This window comes from Ovis aries, chromosome 20, assembly GCF_016772045.2.
Source record: "Ovis aries strain OAR_USU_Benz2616 breed Rambouillet chromosome 20, ARS-UI_Ramb_v3.0, whole genome shotgun sequence".
NCBI lineage: Eukaryota > Metazoa > Chordata > Mammalia > Artiodactyla > Bovidae > Ovis > Ovis aries.
The window spans coordinates 26520059-26538473 of NC_056073.1; the positions used below are offsets into that span (position 1 = coordinate 26520059).

The 18415-nt window shown below is 48.1% G+C and overlaps 1 protein-coding gene across 2 annotated transcripts; it reads left to right on the forward strand.

Moving 5' to 3' along the window:
* The first annotated feature begins 13805 nt into the window (after window positions 1–13805).
* ZBTB12 (zinc finger and BTB domain containing 12) lies at window positions 13806–17270 on the forward strand. Of its 2 annotated transcripts, none has more exons than XM_042237101.2 (2): window positions 13806–13942; window positions 15036–17270. In XM_042237101.2, exon 2 carries the CDS (start codon window positions 15057–15059, stop codon window positions 16434–16436), a length of 1380 nt encoding a protein of 459 aa, XP_042093035.1. In that variant the 5' UTR covers window positions 13806–13942; window positions 15036–15056; the 3' UTR covers window positions 16437–17270. The 2 variants fall into 2 exon arrangements, with proteins under 2 accessions (XP_042093035.1, XP_027814611.1); XM_027958810.3 differs by lacking the exon at window positions 13806–13942 and adding an exon at window positions 14183–14535.
* Window positions 17271–18415: the final 1145 nt, after the last annotated feature.

Consider the following 18415-nt stretch of genomic DNA (forward strand, 5'->3'; position numbering starts at 1 on the left):
GAGAGAGATGGAAGACTGGTTAGGAGACATTTATAGTTCTGGCAAGAGACCAGGGGCCGAGAGCAAATAGAGAAGTCGGGAAGGGGAGGCACGAGGAATGTTGAGGAGTGAATCCAAGGCCCCTCTGATGACTCCCAGGGCTCTCCAAACACCCTGGTTGCTTCAGTCTCAACACTTATCTCAGTGTGTTGTGATTTCCTGTTTTTTTGTCTACAGTCTTCTTGAGGGTAGGAAATGTCTTTTTTTTTTTTTTTTAACAACAGTTTATTATTTGATTTAAGGGCTTCCCAGGTGGTGGCTGAGACAGTAAAGAATCTGCCTGCAATGCAGGAGACCCGAGTTTGATCCCTGGGTCAGGAAGATCCCCTGAAGAAGGGAATGGCAACCCACTCCAGTATTCCTGCCTGGAGCATTCCATGGACAAAGGAGCCTGGTGGGCTACAGTCATGGGGTTGCAAAGAGTCACTGAGTACTTTATTTTACTTCTTCCCTGGTGGCTCAGACAACAAAGAATCTGCCTACAATGTGGGAGACTTGGGTTTGATCCCTAGGTTGGGAAGATCCCCTGGAGGAGGGCATGGCAACCCACTCCAGTATTCTTGCCTGGAGAATCCCATGGACAGAGGAGCATGGTGGGCTACAATCCGTAGGGTCACAAAGAGTCAGCCACGACTGAGTGACTAAGCATAGAACTTTACTTTTACTTTACTTTACTTTTTACTCTACCTTACCTTACCTTAATTTATTTTACTTTACTTTACTTTATAGGTGGTGCTAGTGGTAAAGAATCCACCTGCATGTGCAGGAGACACAAGAGGTGAAGGTTCAATCCCTGGATCAGGAAGATCCCCTGGAGTAGGAAGTGCAACCCACTCCAGTATTCCTGCCTGGGAAATCCCATGGACAGAGGAGCCTGGTGGGCTACAGTCCATGGGATCACAAAAAGATAGATACAACTGAGCACACACACACACACACACACACACACACATTTGATTCACAAGGCAGTGAAATATGAGAGAGGTTTTAGCTACCTGGGAAACAAGCTTGAAAAAGAGAAGCAAAATATGTCCAACAAATAGATAGGTTTTTTAACTTCTAAAGAGACAGATTTCTTTGTCAAGAATTGTATTTGACAGGACAGTTTTTTGGTATTAAAATGATGGTTCACTATTAAATGAATTTATTTCTCATTTCTTTTTCTTAAAAGAATGTTTTATTGTGGTAAAATATGTGTAATATTAAAGTTACAGTATCAATCATTGTAAGTGTACAGCTCAGAGGCATTACATGCCTTCATAATATCACGCAACCATCCCCACCAACCATCTCTAAGTCTTTTCATGTTGTAAGACTGAAACTCTTCAGCCATTAATCAAGAACCCTCTCCCTCCTTCCTCCAGCCCTGGAACCACCATTCTATTTTCTGTCACTATGATTTTGACTACTCTAAGTATCTCATGGAAATAGAATCATACAGCATTTGTCTTTTCTGGATGGTTTATTTCCCGTAGCGTGGCTTCTTCAAGGTTCATCCACACTGAAGCATATGTCAGAATTTCCTTTTGAAGGCTGAATGATATCCTACTGTATGGTGTATCTACCTTTTGCTTCTCCATTTACCTGTTGATGGACACATTTGAGCTACAGTGAATAATGCTGCTATAAACGTAGGTGTACAAATATCCCTTTGAGGCCTTATTCTCAATTCTTTTGGATATATACCCCAAAGTGGCGATTCCGGGTCATCTGATAATTTCTTTTTTTTAATTGAGGAACCGCTGTGCTGTTTTCCATAGCAGCTGTGGAATACTAGTTTGTATTCTCGCCACCAAAACAGCAATGCACAAAGGTTTCAGAATCTCCATACCCCAAGGAAATGTGTCTTACTCTCTCCTTTATGCCCAGCACTAGCCTGGTTTTGGCACACTGGAATAATTCACATATTTATTTAATATTTATTTGGCTGCCCTGGGTGTTAGTTGTGGCTCATGGGATCATTGATCCTTGTTGCAGCATGCAGGGTCTCTAGCTGCGGCATGTGAATTCCAAGTTGTAGCAGGTAAGATCTAGTCCCCTGATTAAGGATGGAGCCCCAGTTCCCTGCATTGGTAGTGCAGAGTCTTAACCCCTGAACCACCAGGGAAATCCCAAATTCATATACTTGTTAAGTAGATGGATAAAAGACTTGGTGGCTCAGCATATATGAGGGGTAAAAGGGAAAACAGAAGTCCATACTGAATTCCAAGTTTTCAGCTTGGGTTGGGGATGGCTGGTGGCAGCACAGTCTATGCAGGAGGAGAAACAGGTTTAAGGAGAAAGAGAACAGATCGTGTCCAGGACATATTATGTCTTAAGCACCTTTAGAGCACTCAGGAGGAGGTGGATATTCTAGATTGGAAATAGGAGAAAGGTCTAGTGAGAAAAAGAAACATGAGTGTCTGTCTGTATCAGCCAGAGTTCTCCAGAGAAGCAGAACCAAAAGGATATATACAAAGAGACTTATTTTAAGGAACTGGTTCACACAACTGTGGGGACTCAGTTCAGTTCAGTTCAGTTCAGTTGCTCAGTCGTGTCCGACTCTTTGCAGGGACTAGTGATTCCAAAACATCCATAGCACAGGCCAGTAGGCTGGAAAATCAGGTAAGAGTTGATGATGTAGCTTTGAGTTTGAATTTGTAGAGCAGCCTGACAGGCTGGAAATGGAGGCAGGATTTCTGTTTGAGTCTTGAGGCAAAATTCCTTCTATGGAAACCTTAGGTTTTGCTCTTAGGGCATTCAATTGATTGACGGTCATCCACCCACATTATCTAAGGCAGTCTCTTTTAATTAAAGTCAACTGAGTACAGATACTATTCACATCTACAAAATACCTTCACAGAAACATCCAGACTAGTGTTTGACTAAAGAATTGGCCCATCCAAGTTGACACATAAAATTAACCATCATAGGGTCATCAAGGTGGTAACCCACCTCTTAAGAGCACACCAGGGAGAACAAGATAAAGGCAAAGAAGGTGTATAACCCAGATAACCATGATGGTGTGATCACTCACCTAGAGCCAGACATCCTGGAATGCGAAGTCAAGTGGGCCTTAGGAAGCGTCACTATGAACAAAGCTAGTGGAGGTGATGGAATTCCAGTTGAGCTGTTTCAAATCCTGAAAGATGATGCTGTGAAAGTGCTGCACTCAGTATGCCAGCAAATTTGGAAAACTCAGCAGTGGCCACAGGACCGGAAAAGACCAGTTTTTCATTCCAATCTCAAAGAAAGGCAATGCCAAAGAATGTTCAAACTACCACACAATTGCACTCATCTCACATGCTAGCAAAGTAATGCTCTAAATTAAATGCTTTAAAGTAAATGTTCTAAAGTAATGCTCTAAAGTAAATGCTCCAAGCCATGCTTCAACAGTACTTGAACTGTGAACTTCCAGATGTTCAAGCTGGATTTAGAAAAGGCAGAGGAACCAGAGATCAAATTGCCCACATCCATTGGATCATCAAAAAAGCAAGAGAATTCCAGAAAAATATCTATTTCTGCTTTATTGACTACACCGAAGCCTTTGACTGTGTGGATCACAATAAATTGTGGAAAATTCTTAAAGAGATAGGATTATCAGACCACCTGACCTGCCTCCTGAGAAATCTGTATGCAGGTCAGGAAGCAACAGTTAGAACTGGACATGGAACAACAGACTCCTTTCCAAACAGGGAAAGGAGTACGTCAAGACTGTATATGGTCACTCTGCTTATTTAGCTTATACGCAGAGTGCATCATGAAAAATGCTGGGCTGGATGAAGCACAAGGTGGAATCAAGATTCCCAGGAGAAATATCAATAACCTCAGATACTCAGATGATACCACCCTTATGGCAGAATATGAAGAACTAAAGCGCCTTTTGATGAAAGTGAAAGAGGAGAGTGAAAAAGTTGGCTTAAAACTCAACATTCAGAAAACTAAGATATTGGCATCCAGTCCCATCACTTCACTGCAAATAGATGGGAAAACAATGGAAACAGTGAGAGACTTTATTTTTGGGTGCTCCAAAATCACTGCAGATAGTGACTACAGTCACGAAATTAAAAGACGCTTACTCCTTGGAAGAAAAGTTATGACCAACCTAGACAGCATATTAAAAAGCAGAGACATTACTTTGCCAACAAAGGTCCATCCAGTCAAAGCTAAGGTTTTTCTGATAGTCATATATGGATGCGAGTTGGACTATAAAGAAAGCTGAGTGCCAAAGAATTGATAATTTTGAACTATGGTGTTGGAGAAGACTCTTGAGAGTCCCTTGGTCTGCAGGGAGATCCAACCAATACATCCTAATGGAAATCAGTCCTGAATATTCATTGGAAGGACTGATGTTGAAGCTGAAACTTCAATACTTTGGCCACCTGATGTGAAGAGCTGATTCATTTGAAAAGACCCTGATGCTGGGAAAGACTGAAGGCAGGAGGAGAAGGGGACAACAGAGGATGAGATGGTTGGATGGCAGTGCCGACTCGATGGACATGAGTTTGAGTAAGCTCCGGGAGTTGGTGATGGACAGGGAAGCCTGGCGTACTTCAGTCCATGGGATTGCAAAGAGTCAGACACGACTGAGTGACTGAACTGAACTGAAAGAAGGTGTATGGTCAGGCCACTCAAGATGGCTGTTCTTAGACTTTCCCTGGTGGTACAGTGGATAGGAATCCACCTGCCAATGCAGGGGACACAGGTTTGATCACTGATGGGGGAAGATTCCACATGCCATTGAGCAAATAAAGTCAGTATACCCCAACTACTGAAGACTCTGCACATTAGGCTCATGCTCCACCCCAAGAGGAGCCACTGCTATGAGAAGCCCTGCTGTGAAGAGTAGCCCCCACTCACTGCAACTAGAGAAAGCCCACATGCAGCAATGAAGACCCAATACAACCATAAACAAAAAAATAATTGGTGGGGGGGGGGGATGGCTGTTCTGTTGCTCTGTGTACATCCCCTGCCTGACCAGTGCCTGCTTCGCTTACACCCTATGCACATGATTTATCTTCCTACATACTTGCCCTGGCCCTACCTGTTGGTCCTACCTTGGTCTTAAAGTGCGGCAGGCCCTCTGCTAGTTTCCCTGGTAACTAATGAGCCAAACTGCTGTCACTTCCTCCTATAACAGGTAATCTCCCCTTTCCCCTCCACCCCCAGGAGCAAAGCCTGCCACCAAGTCCTGCCAGCCCACCAGCTGTGCACGGTGGGGTGTCACTCCAGGATCTTGCTTGAGACACACAAGCTCCTCTATTCCATTGATGTCTCTATTGCTGACACTGGGCTCTTTCTTCAGTCTTAAAACTGGGCAAGTGCAGGCCTGATAGACCTGGGGGTTCAGCCCAGCAGAAGGTCAAGTACAACCAACAGTTAAATGATGGACCTGGAAGAGGGTGAAGGGTCACAGAAGAGACTGTGGTTGTAGAAGAAAAGAAACCCAAAGAAAACGGTGTCACAGAAACCAGGGGGAAGCAGTGTATCAAACAAGCACGGCCAAATGTGTCACAGAAAGTGTAAGTGAGATGAGGGCTGAAAATCAGGACGCCTTCAGTGAACTTTTCTCAACAACAGCATTCCCACGGCTAGTTCGAGTGTAGATTTGCAATGTTTGGTGTCGTTTCAGAAGCTCCGAAGAGCTCTGGTATCATGATCCTTTATGCCTCAGCACAAAAAAGAATTCAGCAAGAGACAAGGTGATAGATAAGAAGTAGTTTATTAGAACAGGGCGTCTGTGAGGCTTACAAGTGGTGGGCAAGACGTGCTGTGACTTCCTGGGCTACAATTTTATAATCAAAGGAAAAATGGGCAGGTGGAAAGATCTTCTTTGTCTTTCTTGAGTAGATGTCATATTTTCATCATTAGTTCCTCCTCCAGGTTGAGCGGGGGAGTTTTCTTGTTGCTGTGTGATCAAGCTAGGTCTACAAATTAGTGTTTTTTATGTGTGCAGAGAGCATGTCCTTAGAGATCATCAACTTAGTAAGCTCACTGGGCAGGATGTGGGTTTTACGCCACCATTGCTTTATTGTTTGAGGGCATGTCTTATGCTACTGTTGCATGGTTTTGTTACTAAGCAAGCCTGCTTGGTTTTGTGGTTAAGCAAACCTGCCTTCTTCAGTAATCATAAACTTACAGGGGTCTCCCATATTTTTTTCTACTTACAATCCCTTAGTGGGATTAACTATTTAATCACCCACTGTGTCCCTTTACGCTATTGCTATCAGATTTATACAAATGTTTCAGAAAATACTTTAACATCAGTTGGGAGTTGAGCATGTGCCACACCCATCACCCAGCAATTCCACTCTTGGGAATATACTGAGGCTTGCTCCTCAAAGTGTGGTCCACAGACCAGCAGCATTGGCATCACCAGAAGCTTGTAGAAATGTAAAATTCCAGGCCATCCAGAACTGCTGACTCAGAATCCACATTTGAAATGATTCTTATGCATAACAAAGTTTGAGAAACACTCAAAACTTTGGCTCATGTTAAAAAGTTTTGCGAGTGTGTACCTCTTGTACATTTTCCTGCTGTTATCTACAATTTTCCTCAAGTTTTTAAAGAGTTGTGAAAGGGTGAAATTTCCAGCATGTTGTAAACACTGACCTTAAAAAAAAAAAAAAACATATTTCACTTTTGATGATACTATGATTCATTTAAAAGTACATGAACACACCCTTCTTTAACAATCAGAAATTTCACATCTGAGACTTCCCTGGCAGTCCAGTGGTTAGGACTCTGAGCTTTCACTGCTGAGGGACCAGGTTCAATGCCCGGTTGGGAGCTAAGATCCTGCAAGCCTCATAGCCAAAAAAAAAATTTTCATATCATTCCATTTCTTCTGAATTCATATTTCTGTTTCTACTTCCCCAAATAAGATCCTAATATGTTTTATGCTTGAAAATCTTCTATTCTCTGCAATAAAAATAAGTATATAACTTAAAACTGACTTTAAAAAATTTTAAGGCTCTGAGTGTTAAACTTTCTTCTGGATTAAGCACTTATGATCATCATTAACAATCAATTTGTCAAAAGAATATGAATATATTATAAATTTCACTACATAATGATGAAGCATAAAAACACTATTGGAAGCCCAATTCTAAATAAGACAATCAGGCCACTTCTCAATCAGTTCATGTATTTATGGATAAATATTATTTATTGCTAGAATTAGCAATAAAAATTCTTTAAAAATTAAGCTGTGTGAATTTCACCTCAATAGCATAAAGGATAGGAAAAGAATAAGCAATCAGCTACTACTGCTACTACTACTACTGCTATCGCTTCAGCCATGTCCGACTCTGTGCGGCCCCACAGACGGCAGCCCACCAGGCTCCCCCGTCCCTGGGATTCTCCAGGCAAGAACACTGGAGTGGGTTGCCATTTCCTTCTCCAATGCATGAAAGTGAAACGTGAAAGTGAAGTCGCTCAGTTGTGCCTAACTCTTAGTGACCCCATGGACTGCAGCCTACCAGGCTCCTCCGTCCATGGGATTTTCCAAGCAAGAGTACTGAAGTGGGGTGCCATTGCCTTCTCCGAAGCAATCAGCTGGCACTCGATAAATCTTCCTTCAATTTTGTTGAAAGGAAAGAAAAAAGACCTCACTTGTAAAACGATGTCACTAGGTCACTCACCTCAGTGAGATTTTGAAACTGCTGCTTTGATGCCTGGCGGTTTTTACCCTTCTGGATTCCCTCTTGGGCCTTCTTTCTGTGGTAAGGAAGAACTGGGCAAGGGGTGGCGACAGGGGCCCTCATAGGCCCACCAGTGTCCCAACTCAAATGGAAGTGTTGGATCTGAGGACAGTCCTGTACATCTCTCCAGGTCCACCTAAGCCCTGGACAGTCCTCTCACATCACAGAGATACATAGGCCCTCTTTTGAAGACTGTAGCCCTGGAGAAACTTACCGGAGAAGAGTAAGAGAACTCACAGCAGCGTTGTGGTGATAAGCACCAGTGTAAACAAAGCAAATGTCCACTGACAGGACAAGGGATTTATAAACAGTGGTGTCATCATGCAACAGCAAGTAAGCTAATGAATGACAGCTGCACGGTCAATGGAATCATAATGCTCAGTAAGAAAGCCAGCCTCAGAAAAACAGAACATGATTCCTATGATTCTATCCCTTTGGAGATCAAACAGGCAAAACCAAAGAGGGTGCATGTGTAGGAATGCCTACAAAATGCATAGAGAGTGGAACTATGAAGATAAACAAAGGAAGTGAACTAAGGAATTCAGCGTGGCGTCCATTCTCCCAAGAGGGAGAGGGATGCAGTCATTGTGAAGCATGTGGACATCTGAAATCCCGGAACTTTACTTCTTGTGTGTGTGTGTTAGGATTTTTTTTTTAATTTTGCATTGTAGTGTAGTTAATTTACAGGCTTTCCTGGTGGCTCAGATGGTAAAGAATCTGCCTGCAATGCAAGAAACCTAGGTCAGGAAGATCCCCTGAAGAAGGAAATGGCTACCCACTCCAGTATCCTTGCCTGGGAAATCCTATGAACAGAGGAGACTGGCGGGCTATATAATCCATGGGGTCGAAAAGAGTCGGACACAACTGAACAACTGACACACACGCACACATAGTTGATTTACAATGTTGTGTTAGTTTCAGATGTACAGCACCGTGATTCAGTTCTACAGGAATTGATTTCTTAACCTTTGATCAGGTACCCAGGGGTTCTGTTGCATTCATCTTTAACTATACATATCCAACATATACATACTCCTATCACTGGGTTGGTTGGTAGGGAATTCCAGAAGTTTGCTAGTCCCTTTGTGTGTGTATGTGTGCACACTCAGTTGTGTCTGACTCCTTGTAACCCCATGGACTGTAGCCCATAAGGCTCCTCTGTCCATGGGATTTCCCAGGCAAGAATACTGGAGTGGACTGCCATTTCCTTCTCCACAGGATCTTCCCGACCCAGAGATGGAACTCCTGTCTCTTGTGTCTCCTGCATGGGCAGGCAGATTTTTTTTACCAGCAGATCCATGAGGGAAGCCCCATACATACTTCTATGTGTATAATATATTCACAATAAATGTTTTTAGGAGAAAGGATGAATGTGAAGAGAGAGTGAAGAGGCTGAGTGAGGAACTCAGAATGCTGGCTATGCTGAAAAGAGGAGAAGCTGGAGAGGGTCCAGGTTGAAGAAGCTTAGTTAAGAGACAGGGCTGATTGCTGAGAAGGGGATCTGGAGTTAGGGTGGGGGACTCAGGAGAGTGGACAGGACTGGAAAGGAGCTGGGGGTTAGGGAGAGGTGGGAGAGGCTCTTCCAGTACCTAAAGGGGCACCCAGTGCCCAGCTAAAGGGAGCCTGCAGAGAAGAGCTGAGGGATGGACTGTGAGTGGTACTTTGGCTGGACAGGGAAGAAAGGGAGGGGGAAGGGCCTGACAGAAAAGGGAAGACCAGGTGGCTAGAGGTCCCCCTAGGGAAGCAGGACAGGTATACTTGCTGCCCTCCAAAAGGGAGCAATCTGAGGGCTACTCAGAGAATGGTTTGCTGGCATTTTAAATCGCAGAGAGGATGTAGTTCCAAGTGCTGATAATCACCAGAGAATGATTCTGGGAAGAACATGGATGAGATAAGAGTCAAGATAAAAGTTGTTGGAAGGAGGTCAAGAAGCTTTAAAAAACCTGTAATATAGGCTGTGGAAGGGAAGGGGTCAGGGTGGAGGTGGAAGGGAGAACTTTGACAATGTACCCTTTTACACTTTTTTGAATTTTGAGCCCTACAAAGAACTCTATGAAAACATAAACCAAAATAAATTTTAATTGGAGTGTGTACTGGGTCATTTGCATGACCACTGGCAGGCCTGGAAGTCAGTTTCTCATGGCAACAAGCAGCACTCTTGAGGCTGGGAGGAAAGGGTGTTTGCCATGAAGTGGAACAGTTCTGCTCCTGGGGTTGACAAGGAGCTAGGAGAATCCACCACCATCTCCCCAGACCTCATGCTGAGCAAGGCAGGGGAGGTGACTTGGAGGAGGGGAAAGGTCATGGGCTGCAGGAAGAACTAAATTCCCTGTAAAGCAGGAAGGGGAGGGAAGAGTTTATCAGGAGGTTGTTATGAGAGGGTTCCAAAGAGCTGGAAGGAACGGGTTATTGGAGAAAAGGCCAGCAAAAGTCGAGGAGTACATTTTAGGAGATGGATGGGAGTTTAGGAAAGGTGGCTTTACAAATAGAGGGGACTGGTGTGAGCCTTTTGTTTTTATAGAGTTTCTTTTCTCAAGCTGTGAGCCCGTGTTGTCATTGCCTGAACAGGCTGCCCTTTTCACCAGGATTCCTACAGTGAGGGCAGCGCTGAGTGTGGGGCAAAGGAGAGAGTGGGGAGAAGCTGGAGATTTTGTTGTAAGACAGGAAAGTCTTATCAGCTGATGGATTAAAAACCCAGGCGGACTTCTTTCCTCCTTTCTCTTGGTTGCTCAAGAGATAGTTATTTCGGTCTGGGCGAAGCACAATTGCAAAAGTAAACCCACTGCCAAAAATACTTTGAATGCCACAGGGAAATGTCTCAGCTTTCCTACTGCTTACACATTTCCTACCGGGCCACTGCTTACCTCTATCAGTAACCAAGAGTGCTGCCCTAAGCCCTGAGCTCGACAGTCCTTGACCACTTCTCCCAAACATACACACAAACACATACACACAAAGACACATACCCCTTTTCAGACTGAACTTTCGCGGACTGATGGGGCTGGAAAGTGACCTCCGAAGACAATCTCTCCATTTCACTGACGAGAATACTGAATCTTCTGGAGCTTTGAAGACTTCAAAACTGGACCAGAACCTAGACTTTCTGTCTCCCAGTTTTTTTTCTGAATCCTTATTCAGATTTTACTTCTCTATGGCAATAAAAATCCTCATTTTGGGCTTCCCTGATGGTTCAGGGGTAAAGCATCTGCCTGCCAATGCAGGAGTCACAGGTTGGATCCCTAGTCGAGGAAGATACCACGTGCCACAGAGCAACTAAGCCCTTGAGCCACAACTATCGAGCTTGTGCTCTAGAGCCCGGGAGCCACAACTACCGAAGCCAAGTGTCCTAGAACGCATGCTCCACAACAAGGGACGCCACTGCAATGAGAAGCCCTCATACCGCAACTAGAGTAGTCCCTGCTCATCGCAACTAGAGAAAAACCCAGGCAGAAAGAGGATCCAGTACAGCCAAAAATAAATAAATATTTTTTTAATTTTAAAAAAATCCTGAATTTATGTGTTTATGTTCTTGACACCATGCCAAGATGGTACTGCCACCCAAGGACAGGAGGGTCTCTCATTTTACAGTGGCAGAAGTTGGGGGCCAAGACATCCTTACATGGGGGTATGTGACAAAAACAGCCTGACAGCATCTCCCCACCAGAATGTACAGAAGACAAGCTTGTGCACTGCTTGTTTCCATATAAAACTATAACTGGGTGTGCTGGGTACTTAAGGATTCCCCAGCTCTTAACTCTACCTGCTACCTAGGACTATCTATATTAAACTCCAAACTGAGATTCGGCCCTCTGTCCCATTCATACTCCCAGAAAGGAGAAGTAGCAAGAAGGAGACAAGGTACAAAACTTTACAAACTTAAATTCTTACCTTGACAACTTTTAAAATTTCTGCTCTCACTGGAGTGTAAACAACTCATATTTATTATTACTATTATGATTTTAATGTTTGACTGTGCTGTGTCTTTGTTGCTGTGTGGGCTTTCCTCCAGTTGCAGGGAGCAGGGGCCTTCTCTCCAATTGTGATAAGCAGGCTTCTCATTGCGGTGGTTTCTCTTGTTGCGGAGCACGGGTTCTAGAGCACTCAGGGTTCAGTAATTGTGGCTCCCCAGCTCCAGAGCACAGGCTCAATAGTTGTGGCACACAGGCTTAGTTGCTCCATGGCACGTGTGATCTTCCCAGACCAGGGAACGAACCCCTGTTGCCTGCATTGGCAGGCAAATTCTTTAACCACTTAGCCACCAGAAGCCTGTAAGCAACTTTTGGGAAATTTGGTAATGAGGAAAAGAAGAGATAAGATAGGAAAACAGAATTTTTAAAGTCCTTTCGAAGATTTCAGTCTGTCCTCCAATTAGGCAAAGGAGAAGGGAGGTCTCATTGATTCAGCACATACTGTGTCAGGCTCACTTGAACTTCACATTAGCCCTGTGAGGAATCAGGGCCTCCAATTTAAAGATAAAGATACTGTGATTCAGAGAGGGAACTTGCCCAAAGGCCCTCTTTTCATAAACAATTCTAAAGGAGATCAGCCCTGGGATTTCTTTGGAAGGAATGATGCTAAAGCTGAAACTCCAGTACTTTGGCCACCTCATGTGAAGAGTTGACTCATTGGAAAAGACTCTGATGCTGGGAGGGATTGGGGGCAGGAGGAGAAGGGGACAACAGAGGATGAGATGGCTGGATGGCATCACTGACTCAATGGACGTGAGTCTGAGTGAACTCCGGGAGTTGATGATGGACAGGGAGATCTGGCGTGCTGCAATTCATGGGGTCGCAAAGAGTCGGACACGACTGAGCGACTGAACTGAACTGAACTGAACTAGAATACGGCTTTGAGCCTAGGAGTGTCTGAAAATCTCACACAAACACCAACAGAATCCATGTGGCCTAACAATACATATTTCTACAGAGGGCATTTTAGAATAGAGAGAACTGGCTGAAGGCGGTTCAGGGGTACTCTGCCTGAAATGCAGGAGACCTGGGTTCCATCCCTGGTTGGGAAGGACCCCCTGGAGGAGGGTATGGCAACCCACTCCAGTATTTTTGCCTAGGGAATCCCATGGACAGAGGAAACTGGCAGGCTGCAGTCCACAGGGTCGCAGTCAGACATGACTGAAGCAACTAAGTAAGCATCAGCAGGGTGAAGGCAAAAAAGTCAGAGAATTTAAAAGAGAAAGGCAAAGAGTAGAGGCATCATCTGAACACTTCCCAACCGAAAGGGCATCCCTTAAGTTCAGTTTAAGTCAGAAACAAACTTTTTATGGGTGGATGCCGGCTGAACTGAAGAGGAATGACTTCAACAGTCAGTCATTTATTGTATGACTTTTATTTGCAAAACATAACCCAGGACATGATTCATGCAATCAAGAAGTTGGCAATCTAATGGGGAAACCATTAGACTGAACACAGATATTGAACATTCCACCAAAACTGATGTGTAAGGATAATGCTCTAGTCTCCTGAAGGATGTAATAAACAAATCCAGGCGGCAACAGAGGCTTCTTCACCTGGACTTGGTTGGGTGGAGAAATGAGTACAGGTATATGAGAAGCGCAAGGAAGAAGGCGGGAAGGGAGCCAGCCTTCAAGGCGCTCATAAACGCGGGTGTTGAAGCACAGAGAGGGCAGTTTGGGAGGAACAGAGAAAGAGAAGGCAAAGGGGCAGAACTAAGGGAGGACTTTGTTTAGGGCAATGGAGTTCTGACCTTGTCAGTCTAGTGGAGGAGCAGGGGTAGGATGGACGCTTGTCCTACTAAACTACATCTTCACATAATTAGAAGAATTTGTACTAGGTCTATTATATTGCAGGGGGTGAAATGGGCAAGGTCGTCGACCTTACGAGGTCGTTTGCCTTGACAAGAAGTTAGGATCGATTCTGAGAATGCAGGGAAGGGAAGGATGGTTGTGATTTCGTAAGATTTTGAGACAGAGGAGAGGAAGTGGAGGATTGTCTGGCCTTGCATAAAGTTAAAATATCTTTTAGGCCGGGAGTGCTGAGGTGTTTACCAGCTTCAGAAAAGTTGCAAAAATCTGAAAGCGTGGCTGGAGGAAGTATGAACAGAATCAACACGGGATGCAGGCGTAGGCAACCAACAACCATCATCTCGGTAGCCGCGGGCGGTCTGGTACCCCAGGAGAGGCCGTGGCTGCAACTCTGGCTCCGCCTCGCGCAGCTGGGTCAGAGAAGTACTGCCCGCGTGAGCAGGTGGCAGCGCCGCCCGCGGGGAGCCAGGCAGTGGGGGAGAGCAGAGGGCGGGGAACGCGCGTTGGGGGGCGAGGAGCAAGCTGCGCGGCCGGCTGCTGGGAGTGGGGAGGGCGGGCCCCAGCGAGCGGGCCTCCGCGCGGCATTTGGCACGCACGCGCAGACGGGCCACGGGGCCCGGAGGCACAGAGGAGGGGGAGCCAGAAAGAGGGGGGTGCGGAACGTATTTCCGCTCTGGCGGACAAATAATACCGGCCAAAGGAGAGGCCAGGCTGTCCGGCCCTTTAACCGTGTGGGGGGAGCTGGTGAAGAAAGGGGGGTCGGGAAAGGGGGAATCCTGCTCCTTTAATTCCCTCCCCTCTTCCTCCTCCCCGAGTTCTCGACGACGCCGCCGCGCGCGGGGCCTGGAACACACTGCACGAGCCGCCCCCGCCCCTCCCCCCTTACGCCCACGCGGAGCCGGCCCCGCGCGCGCGCCCCGTGCACCCCCGCGCCTGCGCGCTGCCCAGGCCCTGCCCGCGTGTGGGGGCGCAGTCGGCCCCGGGGGGGGTGGGGGAAATAGGGGGGGAAAAAAACAGCGCGCGGAACCCAGCCAGGTGAGCGGCGCGTGCACTCAGGGTCGTGGGGCGGGGGTGGGGGGGCGTGCCAAGGAGTTCTGAACGTGGGGGGGGCGTGCACGGTGCGTGCAGGCAGGGGGGAGGACGTGAAAAGCGCATGCAAACGTGCAAGGGGGCGGCGGAGGAATGGGGCAGCGGGTAAAAGGGGCGGGGTGAGAAGAGGCTGCAACCCGGGCCACTCCAGAACCCCAGGCCTCTGCTCCCGCTTCTGCCGACCTTCCCCTGTGGGCGCGGGCTCTCCCCATCATCGCGGGCGGTAGGGCTGGGGGTGTGGACGCCGCTGCCCCGCCCCCGGGAACCACGCCTCCCTTCTCCCGAAGGGACAGCGCCTCCCCGGGGGCTGGGGAAACTGAGGAAGAGGCTTGAAGACTGGGTATCTGATGCTGGGGGGCCCTGCCAAGAATGGAAGTGCAAGGCCTGGAGCTTTGGCTTAGCAAAGCCAGAGACCTTTGTCTCTGACCGGTTTCCTTCCCAACCAGGGTTGCCCACCCCCCGCCACAATGGCCTCTGGGGTGGAAGTCCTGCGCTTCCAGCTGCCTGGCCACGAGGCCGCTACGCTGAGGAACATGAACCAGCTCCGCGCAGAGGAGCGGTTCTGCGACGTGACCATTGTGGCCGACAGCCTCAAGTTCCGCGGCCACAAGGTCATCCTGGCCGCCTGCTCGCCGTTCCTGCGGGACCAGTTCCTGCTGAATCCCAGCTCTGAGCTGCAGGTCTCACTGATGCACAGTGCACGCATAGTGGCCGACCTGCTCCTCTCTTGCTATACGGGCGCCCTGGAATTCGCCGTCAGGGATATCGTTAACTACCTGACGGCCGCGTCCTACCTGCAGATGGAGCACGTGGTGGAGAAATGCCGGAACGCCCTCAGCCAGTTTATTGAGCCCAAAATAGGCCTTAAAGAGGATGGGGTCAGCGATGCCAGCCTTGTGAGCAGTGTCAGTGCCACCAAATCCCTGCTCCCTCCTGCCAGGACCCCAAAGCCAGCCCCCAAACCCCCACCCCCGCCCCCTCTCCCCCCTCCACTCCTGCGGCCTGTGAAGCTGGAGTTCCCTCTGGATGAGGACCTGGAGCTGAAGGCCGAGGAAGAGGATGAGGACGAGGACGAGGACGTGTCTGACATCTGCATCGTCAAGGTGGAATCAGCCCTGGAGGTGGCACACCGGCTCAAACCTCCCGGGGGCCTCGGAGGAGGTCTGGGCATTGGAGGCTCTGTGGGCAGCCACCTTGGGGAACTGGCCCAGAGCAGCGTGCCTCCCAGCACTGTGGCCCCACCGCAGGGTGTGGTGAAAGCCTGCTATAGCCTGTCTGAGGACGCGGAAGGGGAGGGCCTGCTCTTGATCCCTGGAGGCCGGGCCAGTGTGGGGGCCACCTCAGGCCTCGTGGAGGCAGCAGCGGTGGCTATGGCTGCCCGGGGGGCGGGGGGCAGCCTGGGGGCAGGGGGCGGCCGGGGACCCCTGCCCGGAGGCTTTTCCAGCGGAAATCCCCTAAAGAACATCAAGTGCACCAAGTGCCCGGAAGTGTTCCAGGGCGTGGAGAAGCTGGTCTTCCACATGCGGGCGCAGCACTTCATCTTCATGTGCCCGCGCTGCGGCAAGCAGTTCAACCACAGCAGCAACCTCAACCGCCACATGAACGTGCACCGCGGCGTCAAGTCGCACTCGTGTGGCATCTGCGGCAAGTGCTTCACGCAGAAGTCCACGCTGCACGATCACCTCAATCTCCACTCGGGAGCGAGGCCCTATCGCTGCTCCTACTGCGACGTGCGCTTCGCTCACAAGCCGGCCATTAGGCGGCACCTCAAGGAGCAGCACGGCAAGACCACAGCCGAGAACGTGCTGGAGGCTAGTGTGGCTGAGATCAATGTCCTCATCCGCTAGCGAGGCGGGCGCCGAGGCCCTGGGCGAAGTGGGGAGGGGCTCCCTAGTCCAGGAGAATAGGGGGGTGGGGGGTAGGGGGCAGGCGGTACGGTGGGAGCCTGAGCAGACACACAGCAAGGGGCCGAAGATTCCTTGGAGAGAAGACCCTGCCTCTTCAGAAGGAAAGGATGGAGAGAGGGAGAGTTCTTTGAGAAGGCCAAGGGAATAGGGGGTCCCAGAGAAAGAGTTTCTTCTCTTGGAGATGCATGGATATGTGGAGGGAGGGAAAGGGGCTTATGGAATGAGGCGGGGGGGAAAAGACTGGAAAATGTTTTATTCCTGGCTAAGGCTGCCCAGGAAGAGGTTCTGACATTTCTTGATGGGGGAGGGGGGTGGGAAGTGGGAGGGCATCTGGCAGGAGGCAGCTTACCTGCTCCTGCTTGGAACAGATCCTTGGGAGAGGGAGTGGTAGGGGGAAAGGATGACTGAATTCTGGAGAAGGGAAGGGGAGACAGTTCTTGCATGCTGGGGAAATGGGATGGGTACAAGGCTCACCAAATTATAAGGAGAACAAAATAAGATGGCAGGTAAGAAAATATGGGGGTGAGCAGCCTGGGTAGATACTGGGAAGTGGGGTACAAAAGCAAGAACTACAAATAGTGGTGGGGGTGGGGGGGTAGGGCACTTAGATGAGAGTACACAAGAAGGGCTGTTGGGGGGAGGGAGAGTAGTAGAGACTTATACAGTATTTTTTAAGAAAAAACGTATTTTTTAGGATTTTTTCTGGAGTTTGGGGTTTTAGTTTTTCGGCTTTTGTTTTCCACAAAATAAAAAAAAAAAACTTTTTTTTCTTTATACTGTCTGGCAACTGCGTGTAAATGACTATCCGACCTTAGGCCATCTCACCCTCTGATGTCATTTGCTAAGTACTCAGAGGTCACAACTCATGCAGGTCTCATGCCTAAAGGAGCCTTGACAGGGGAAGGGAAATGTGACAGGTGGGCTCCTCTAGCCAGAGACCCTCCCAGTTCTGCATCCTCAACTCTATCAGCTCACAGCACAAGTGTTCAGTGATTTTTTTGGCAGAGGTGTTAACCTGCTCCAGTTGAGGAGTTGGGTATGACGGCTAGGGATGAGCTATAGTTGTGATCATTGTGCCCATTAAAATTGTAAGTAGAAGCCTCTGTTTGGGCGTTTAGTCTGGGGAAAGGGCTCATGTCCTGGAGAAAGCTAAAAACCACTGTTTGGATTCTGGTACGGAGAAGACTACAATTCCCAGAAAGCTCTGAAATGGTTCTTAACCAAAGAGAACTACAGTTCCCAGAAGGCCTTGAAATGGCCTCAAGTGCCCTATATCCTAACCATTTGCCTGTATCGAATATTGCAAGTACAGATATTTTCCAAACTTTGACCAGATGCAATACCTAAAGAGATGGTACCCTAAATACTGCTATCAAAGTTTTGTGTCTCGGTGTAATAACATTCGTACTTCCACTACTGGCTGGGCTATGACCCACGAAGTGCCTGGTATGCTTGTGAAGTTGTTTGGCGAAAAAAGGTTACTTACTAGAGTGCAGATAGTAATGACTCAGGCCTCTGAGGGCTTACCTGGATCCCTAGTGCACGTGGTGGCTTAACATGTCTGGCATAAACGGGAGAGACATTCAGCCCCAGGTTTTCAAAAGGGGTCGCTGCTCCAGGGTACATTGAAGCCGCATGCTAGGACCAGCTAAGACTAAAGGTGTCCTCCGCGCGTCCCCATCGCCCCCTTCCTGCTCGTTAGAGAAGCGAAGCCAAGAGGCCCAGGCTTCAGTCCAGTGACCCAGAAAACTAGAAAGCAATCAGAAGCGGGAGAAGCACACGCGGGTAGAATTGGATACACAGACTGCCGAGAGCCGGCAGGCTCAGACGCTCCGCTAATTACCTAAAAGCCAGGTGGGAGATGGAGAAGCCACACCTGGACCCAGGCGTGCCTCGCCTTCGGTTCCCAGCTGAGTGAG

Coding starts and splice junctions, on each gene's coding strand:
- ZBTB12 (XM_042237101.2), top strand. CDS start 15,057: ATGGCCTCTGGGGTGGAAGTCCTGCGCTTCCAGCTGCCTGGCCACGAG.